General features: G+C 35.4%; 1 protein-coding gene across 1 annotated transcript; it reads left to right on the top strand.

The window, feature by feature from the left end:
* The first annotated feature begins 1,053 nt into the window (after nucleotides 1-1,053).
* Nucleotides 1,054-8,874, top strand: LOC106069112 (BPTI/Kunitz domain-containing protein 4-like). The gene is made up of 3 exons (XM_056019146.1): nucleotides 1,054-1,267; nucleotides 3,298-3,423; nucleotides 8,692-8,874. Exons 1-3 carry the CDS (start codon nucleotides 1,225-1,227, stop codon nucleotides 8,799-8,801), a joined length of 279 nt encoding a protein of 92 aa, XP_055875121.1. The 5' UTR covers nucleotides 1,054-1,224; the 3' UTR covers nucleotides 8,802-8,874.
* Nucleotides 8,875-9,534: the final 660 nt, after the last annotated feature.

Genomic DNA, 9,534 nt, shown 5'->3' with positions numbered 1-9,534 from the left:
AAAAATATTGCCCAAGTCTTTGAATACAATATTGGATCTAGGTCAAATAGCCATGTTATGCATTTTAATAGCTCCATTCATAATATCGTGTGCATGCGCAGCGCAGTGATACAGATCAAATATGCATGAAGGGTCACACAATAATGTTAAAAGGTTTTATCATTAATGAACATGTCGACCATTGATAAATAACTTATATACTACAATAGTAGAACTACAAATTCGGTCTAATAATTATCCCAAGCAATTAATTCTAAATGTTCTTAAATTATAATTGTACTGTGGCTTGTCGAAATCCAATTTTACTACTTTAATATTTCCTGTTTAGAGAACTTGTGGAATGTTTGAAACTTTGTTTAATTGTGAGTAGCTTTTTTCTGATTTGAAACTTAGACAACACTGTGCCAGCACTAGATTGACAGATGAACAATTGTTTTTAAGAATAACTACGTTCCTGTTACAACCAGATTATGACGAACTATCAACAAAATATTCACAGCTTTATAGGCTACATAGCATTTTTTTTAAATCATTTATCATTAATTCAAACATTAAATGTTTTTAATATTTTAAATGTATTTTATTTTTATATATTATGGCAGGCCAGAACTTTTCTTTTAATTTTTTTAGCTAGTCTTCTAAAAAAAAAAGTCTTCCCATCATCGGTTTAGAACAGTGCTTCCCAAACTGTGTTTAGCGGAATACTAGTTTTCCGCGAGGCCTGAATAGGTGTGTCCACGAACTACTGGAATAATTAACTAGGTGGCCACCACATGAATTCATCTCTCTCAAAAATAAGCTCAATGCTCAGAATATGCTAAGAGTGCCACTAGAGAAAATGTTTGGGAACCACTGGGTTAGAAAATAAGAAAGTCAGTATTGGAGATTTTCACGATGAGCTAATCAAAGTCAAGGACGCTAATCAAAGTCAAGGACGCTAAATTGAATTTAATGTTGCCAACTCAATACAAACTAAAAAAAAAATGGAAGAGCGTAAAAAATATGATTCTTTGTTGAAGCATGTCATTGGACTTACACTATCGTTACTAACTGTATACAACAGACATCAAGTTTAAGGAACAATTCTATTAGAAAAACATCATTAAACGCGTTGTTTGCAGATAAACAATTAGTGGCCGCCGACTGCTTAACCAGTCGCCCACCGTATATTGACTATATCCATGAAGAAAACACGCAGCTGTAGATCACTATCGTCTGCTCATCATGAAGACCTTACTTATCTGTCTTCTGCTGTCCGCCATATTGGGTAAGCTTATTATTGGCTTAGACTTTGGATCCCTAATTTTAGAAAGTGTATATGTCTTAGCCAGACGTCAGAGATTTGTACAGACCAATAACTGTGTACAAGTCAGCTTTAAGTCATTGGAAACATTTTTACCCTGTAATTCAAATACAATTTGTTCTACTTAAATTGGCTTTACTAATATTTAGTGTTCAGGCAATTGGAGGGTTATCTTAAAAAGTAATTTAACTTTGTAATTCAATTAACGACACCAGATCATTACTTTGTTTGAAATCATTACTTTGTTTGAAATCATTACTTTGTTTGAAATCATTACTTTGTTTGAAATCATTACTTTGTTTGAAATCATTACTTTGTTTGAAATCATTACTTTGTTTGAAATCATTACTTTGTTTGAATTTTAAATAACACTAATATATTACTTTTTCCTTATTTGAATCCATTTGAATATATATATATATACTAGCGGATATGACCCACGGCCAGCGGGCTTTAGTTTGGGTATTATTGGGTATCTAGTGGAATAAATTTCGATCTGCGTCAAACATGGAGAATGTTCCCTTCACATTTTTTAATTGTCAGGAAAATAAAATTAGAGTGTGAAAATACGTTTACCCTTTCAGCCGACACATTCATATCAAATATAAAGATCTGTGAAAACGGGTTTACCCGATTTGTTAAAAAGTTTAGATCTTTAATAAAGATGAATTTAGGTGTGTTTTTGTTTTATTTTAGGGCCCTCCGATTGTGGGGTGGAAATTAAGCTTACACTACGTCTCCGCCATGATCTAAAGAACATTTATACCAAGTTTTATTCAGATTGGCCAAACGGTTTTGATTTCTATGCGAGACATACATACATACACCTTTCAATTTTATATATATATATATACTAGCCGGATATGACCCGCGGCCTCTGGACCTTAGTTTGGGTATTACTGATCTACTGGTTTGAATGTAGGTCAATGTTAAACATGGAGAATGTCCCCTTCACGTTTTGTTTTATTTTGCCCAGAAAATAAAAGTAGAATGTGAAAATTGGTTTCCCCGTTCAGCCAACATGTTGATATCAAATATAAAATACTGTGAAAGCAGGTTTACCCGATTTGTTAAAAAGTTTCGTTTTTTAATAGAGATAGCCTACAATTAGGTAGTTTATGTCTTTTTTTTAGGGCCCTCCGGTAGTTGTTGAAACACTAAACATACATTAAGGTCTCCGCCATGATCTATGGAACATATATACAAAGTCTTATCAAGATTGGTCTAACGGTTTTGATTTCTATGCGGGACATACATCATACATATGCATTACTTTCTGCTTTATATTATATATATATATATATATATATATATATATATATAGTGTTAATATTCCTTTTCAGCTGGGGGGGGGGGGGGCTGTTAGGTTTGTGAACATTCGGTTTCAAATCTCTTTGTCCTGTGTGTAAGACAAAAACACTTTCATCTTGTTTTTACTGCCTGAATGTTTGTATAGTGCACGTGCATGTCGGTGATTAGATGACTCAGCTTGTCAATTATTTGAATAAACTTGAATATAGGTCATATGAGGGCCAATACAAGGAAAGCGCAGAGACGTCCTCGTATAACTAGAGCAGTGGACACCAGGAGGGAAAATTCTTCAGACATTGCCAATGACAGATCCTTATGGATACACCTTACCAAACTGCGCGGGAGAATCTTATTCTAAGTAAAGGGGCCTATATTTCAGAAGTCATTTATAACAATGCAGATTTCCGACGACCTCTCTTAATACAAAAATAGTTGTGCATAAGAGTACCTATCCTTAAAATCCAGGTTAGTCAAAAGTCCACCGCATATGTTGTAGAACCAGTCTGTACATTTGTCCATTAGTCAGTGGATGCATGTACCAGTGGACGATATTAAACATCCTTGGTCGTTCATCAAGTGTTGTAACAAACTCGTGAAGTGAAGACATTTTACAACAGTATATTAAGCACTATTTTATTATCTAAGTTTGTTTTAACATGTGTGTGTAACATTTTGGTTTCCAGGCTCAGCGCTGTCTGCTATCTGTGTTGAGATGTGTAGCCTACACGATGATCTGGACATTCCTAAATGCCCTGATGGTTTCGTCTGCAGGTCTAATGGTTGTGGGCACACCTGTCAGCCTGAACTCGGTATACTTCGATTAGATTTAGATTTAATAGCTAATTTTGTTTTTTTTTAACGTCTGCAGCGATGGATTTGTTTCGTACGGGAATTTTAAACGTTTTAAAAGAAATGGATAAAATAATACATCAACATCCTTGATCCCTTTAGACGTGTACAACATAACACTAACTAAACTGACTCTAGACACAGACACTAAACTGACTCTAGACACAGACACTAAACTGACTCTAGACACAGACACTAAAATGACTCTAGACACAGACACTTATTGACATACGTAGAAGTTAAATATATTCCTAAAGTTAACAAAACAAATATTTTGTTTCAGTGGCGTAGCTACCAATGTGCGGGTGGTGCGGGCCGCACAGGGCACCAAGTGGAGAGGGGCACCAAAATTCCCCCAGTGTGTATTAATTTCCTATTTCCCTGAGCTTTTCAGTAAAAACGACTTATTGTATGGACACGAATAAACACAAACTACTGTATTTTAAACATGAACTAACGATTTATAAGCTAGTCATGTCGCTATTTTGTTTCATCTCCTTGACTATTTCTTCCATACAGTGTAAGCTATAGAACAGTTTGAATCTAATTTACTAGATTTATTTCGGACACACGGTACATGTTGTTACTACACTGATCGATGCTCTGTAATATAAAGAAGAAGATAGGCCAACCTTTTTTTACTTCATTGTTTAGTCCATTGGTTTAATCTAGATATTGAGATATATTTCTAAACTCTAGCTCTAAACAATTGTCTTAGTTTATTCATTTCTTTATGATTCTTTATAGTTTAATTTTGGAAATAATTCTATTGTAATGTCAATGTTTTTAAATAAGCTAACCTTTGATTTCTACGAGTTTTTTTTTTAACTAACTAATTAATTGTAATACTGTAACGTAAACAAAATTATGAACAATGCTCAAGACTGACTAGTCTGGCTGGCGCCTCAAAAACCCTTTTAAGCTCAGACGGAGAAATCGGTATGGACAGTAGAGAGGGACTTCTTATGGTCCGACAGTTACGCTGGGCAGGGCACATATGGAGGATGAACGTATGCTAAAAGCTGAAAGTTGGTCGACGTAACAGAGGTGCCCCACGGAAACACTTTAAAGACCAGATTAGGCGCCTACTTGCCTTAGCTGACATACAAGAGAGCACCTGGTTGCATGCAGCTTCAGAACGAGACATTTGGGGGTCACTTACAAAGGTCGCGGGATACACATTTAATATTAAAAGAATATCCGCTGCCAATGACAGACGCAGATGGCGAAAAGAAAATCTAAATACACCACATGTGGTTATGCCTGCACTTGTTATGGTAAAATATATTGGTCACAGCTGGGGTTGCGTAACTACGGGAAATACTGCGTTCCTTATTAATCTTCGGACTCTAAGACTGGTCTTGTAAATTTGTTTGGTATAGATTAACATAGAAAATTCAAACAATTTAAATAATTGAATCTAGATAGTAATTAGTGTCAACAATATTCTGATAGATAGATAGATAGATAGATAGATAGATAGATAGATAGATAGATAGAGAGATAGATAGATAGATAGATAGATAGATAGATAGATAGATAGATAGATAGATAGATAGATAGATAGATAGATTGAGTGATTGATTGAGTGGTTGATTAATTGATAGTTAAAATATAACCTTGTAAGAGTGAGTAAATTAGTGTAACCTAAATAGTCTTACATATTTTCAAAAAAAAATTGTCTATTTAATCTAGTTGAATCTAATCCATCCATTTGAATCAATTTGAGATTTTTCACGATTAATTAATTGCCCATTTGTTTTTAAACAGTCAAACAGTGAATGTCAAATGCCTCCTCCATATTGAAATGCCAAACGGAAGAGATCAGAAAATTTGATTCTGCAGTGCTACAAAATTCCATTTGGCTACAAAATGCATAAAATTTTGACAAATTGACCGCAATATGGAGGAACGATCGCATTTTTATGCCGCTCCTCTCTCTCTACTGTTGCACTAAGATTGTGGTGGGTAGCCTATAGTCGCCACTTTTATATCGCTCATACGCCGTAAGTACCACCCTCTCCCTCCTTAAATGTAAAGGGGCCACGTTTGTTAAGATTTCAGCAGCGTTTGTTGAGCTTGTCCGAAAGGTGCCACAAATGAACTTTAGTGCCTGTGATTGTACTCGGTCGAGTGATTCGAGGGCAGTTTTACTAGCATATACTTGAACTGTATATCTGTACTCAATTTGTGATCTGACTGCCCCTAAGTACAATGTGCGTAGCATGTCAGCTTTGGCGCCCCACTTTGTGCTGGCCAGCTTTCTTAGTAACGCTAACTTCTCCGAGGCTTTTCTTTCAACATCCTGGACGTGCTGGAGCATTGACAGTTTTCTATCCAGGGTCACCCCTAGATATTTGGCGTGTTTTCACGTTGGAGTCGCAGCCCACCGAGTTGAAGCTCGAATGGAGCCTTAAGAATGTCGATCCCTAGGCTGAACAGGGACCAAGTCGTTTTGGCAACGTTTATCTGAATCTGTCATTTGTCACAATACGAGGAGATGGTTTTTGAGGTCTGCTTGTGATGCCGCCTGTATTTGGTCGGCTTTCTTGCCGGTTGACCAGAGGACAATGTCATCCGCATAAAGCAGTTTCTTTGACCGCATTAAGGTGCGTTTCTTAAATTTCTTAAGTCTAAAGAAGCATCGAGACAATTTCAAGTCACATCATTGCCAGAGTCCACCGACTATAGGCGAGCTGTTATTGGGTATGAATTAACTGAACAATTAAAAGCAACAAAGCGAGATGAGACGGTTATCATTGAATCCAGAAAAAAATGATGAGGCCGACATCCTGAAAAGAAGAAAATACTTCAATACCGCAGGTTCTAGAGACTAAAGGACAGCACACAGAATTCATACTGAAGAAGCAGAACCATCAGACAGTGTAAACAATACAGAAAGCAGGATAATAAACTCTTGACCGAATGACATGGAGATTGGCCTGATGTCATCACAGGTAATATTCGCATACACCTTGTCACTCAAGGATCTGAAACAGTTCAGCATATGGACAGTCAATTCAGAGAGGCGTATAGACATCAAGAATCAGCAAAAGGAAAGGCTAGAAAGCTTTCAAAGGTTTGGTTTTTTTCCGGCAAATGTCAAACGGCGAGAAAGTTCTTAGAAAGTGAATCCGTTATTCGCCAACAAAAGAATCCATATTTTGCTTCCCCTGCATACTCTTCTCAACAAGATCAAGTACCAAATCTTCATTTAAATCCAAAGATGGATTCAATGAGTGGTGGAGGTTATCCCCGAAAATAGAAAAACATGAGACCAGCAGAGCTCACATTCAGTCATCGCTTGATTGGAGGGAATTTGAAGTTCGCCTGAGAGTAGGGAAAAATATTGACAACAAGGCCCAAGATTTGATTATACAAGAGACGAAAACCTGGAGAGTTAGTAAAATTACTATTAAAGTACGATCCACTTTTGATGGAGCATGTGCTTCGAACTAAGCTTTGTTCCAGACCGAATACATACATGTCTCCACAAATACAAAATGAATTTATTACAATATTGGGGGATCACGCTAAAAAACAAATCAAACAGCAAATAAAACAAGCCAAATATTTCTCTATTATTTTTGACAGTACACCTGACATCTCAAAGCTGGATCAAATTTCCCACATTTTACGGTATGTTGTCATGGATAATGACGGGGTGCAGGTTCGTGAGTCTTTTGTTGACTTCATCGACACAAAGGACAAGCATGCTGCTGGAATCGCTGAGATGATTCTAGAGAAATTGCGTTCGGATGTCTTAGACATAATGGACTGTAGGGATCAAGGCTATGATAATGCTGCGGTCATGAAAGGTCATTAAGGTCATGAAAGAATTAACAATAGTTGATTAATGAATGTATATTATTTTGAACAAAAAAGTAAGGTTTTGCAATGTTATTAATTAGTTAGTTTTTTGTTTTTTTTTCGGGGGGGGGGGGGCATCAAGATAAGGTACCGCACCAGGCATCATATACTCTAGCTACGCCACTGTTTTGTTTCCATAAAAAGTAGGCTTACAGATAATTCAATAACTCTAACTTATGTGACGCATCAGAATTAATTCAGTATGCATAAGAACTAAACCTAATAAATATCTTAAAATTAAAATTATGCTATCAATATTTTTCCATTATTTAAAGGAGACGCAATGGCGTTACCAATTGAAATCATTTATTACTTTTAAATATATTTATAAATAGTTTAGTTTTTTTTTCTTTAATGTTTCAATATTTTATGGTATAAAATTTATGCACTCATTAAATGCGAAGAGTCTGCCGTTCCTTTTGCAAAGTTATTTGTAGAATAAAGGGAAAAAATATTTTTAAACCCTATTTCTGTGTGTTTAAAGAAATCTTCTACTTTATTAAATCCTTGGATCTAATAACTGACTAATCATCATGAATTCCTTCACTTGCGCGTGGATAATATAATAATAATAATACCTTACTTTATAGTTCGCTGATATCAAACCAAATGTAGGCTCAAGGCGCTGTCAGTCTGTGAAAACGAAGGTGTAACCTGCTATTAGCTAACTTAAGCTTAGAACAACTCAGATTTTTGAAGATACAAATCGCAGTGGCAAATTCTACCAAATTCGATTTTCATTTGTTGTTTCTGACCAATATGTTTTTAAGGCTGACATTGAAATTTCCAAAGTACAAAATTATATTTTATTTTGCTTTGAGCAACGTGAGGGATTATCTTAGTGCCGTGGGATTAGGAAATGTGATTTTACAGAACACAAAACATTTTGTATGAAAGCATGTGTGTGTGACACGTGTGTACGAATTTATGTGTGTGTGTGTGTGTGTGTGGAGAGAGTTACAACAGTTGGAAATGTAAAAAAACTGTAGTTAATGATAATGTGTTGCACAATTTTAGAATGGCTAGATCTTGATCTAGAAGTTAACCTCTAGTGTATATCAAAAATAATAACAAATCACCAAAAATTTTGAAATATAACGACTATTAGAAGTTCCTACACGTAGTTAGGCCTATCTTCGATATGGTCTCTATTATTCAACCTAGACAGGAAACATTTTTTAAATTCGTTATATATTTAATTCAGTACAAATGTCTACATGTTCAAACTTCTTAAAATTAAAAATTAGTTCATTGGAAAAAAAGGCCCATTCAAGAATTACAACCGTTAGATTAAAAATAAACTGTTACTCTGAATTTGATTATTATTGCATAATGATTCACACTTATTTCATTATCAGGTGTTGGGAAGAGAGAACCTTGTCCCTTAGTTCGATGTATCCCCTGCTCCACTGGTATTTATGAATATGATGAGAATGGATGTCAGACTTGTCAGTGTCTTCAAGCTTAAAGAATTGTGTTTCAAAAGACTAGATCTTTGTGTGCAGTGTATCGAGAACAGGATTTTAAAACTGATAATTGTTTCCAATGTGTTGTTGTTTTGTTTTTTACAATACCTCTATTCAAGTCAGAACTTCATCAAGGGCGGAACTGCACGATGATCTCAAAAACAGCTCTAACGACATCTCTAGAAATTTAACAGTTGATGAAAAAAGAAAAGAATTACCAGCTGGTTGGTCTTACGGAAAAACTCTACTTTAACCGTTATCATTTTTCAAGTAAAATGAATAAAAGAAATTTGAATTTGGCTAGAGAACTAGACTTAGATATATAGCCAAAATCGATTTTGAAATGATTATTGTATTCTGGAATATCCGAGTGTAAGGCAAAACAGTTTATAGTTATAACCGTTCATAGATCAATGTTCAGGACCATTTTGCGGCGTCTAGATGTAAAGGCTTATCATTGGACTATTATAAAGTGTACTACATCTATACATTCGCTTAACAAGGATTCAATCTCGGCGAGAAGAGGGCGGGGTAACAAAAAATGTTCCATCGTTTTTTAATCTAACATTCAATCATTTTAAAGAGAAGACCAACCGCTATATAAGCTGCATAAAGGAGATATTGTCTTTTTGAATAGTTACTGTGATAAATGCGGATCAGGCTAGTTATATATTTACTAGCTCATAACGAAACTTTGTTTCGGTTATTCATTTGCGGGGACAAGTTTTCATTCCC

This window comes from Biomphalaria glabrata, chromosome 2, assembly GCF_947242115.1.
Source record: "Biomphalaria glabrata chromosome 2, xgBioGlab47.1, whole genome shotgun sequence".
Classification (NCBI taxonomy): Eukaryota; Metazoa; Mollusca; class Gastropoda; family Planorbidae; genus Biomphalaria; species Biomphalaria glabrata.
Note: the sequence above shows the minus strand (reverse complement) of the source record. Positions and strands in the feature narration are given on the sequence as shown.

Coding starts and splice junctions, on each gene's coding strand:
- LOC106069112 (XM_056019146.1), top strand. CDS start 1,225: ATGAAGACCTTACTTATCTGTCTTCTGCTGTCCGCCATATTGG. Junction 1,268..3,297: donor TCTGCTGTCCGCCATATTGG/GTAAGCTTATTA, acceptor TTTGGTTTCCAG/GCTCAGCGCTGTCTGCTATC. Junction 3,424..8,691: donor CACCTGTCAGCCTGAACTCG/GTATACTTCGAT, acceptor TTTCATTATCAG/GTGTTGGGAAGAGAGAACCT.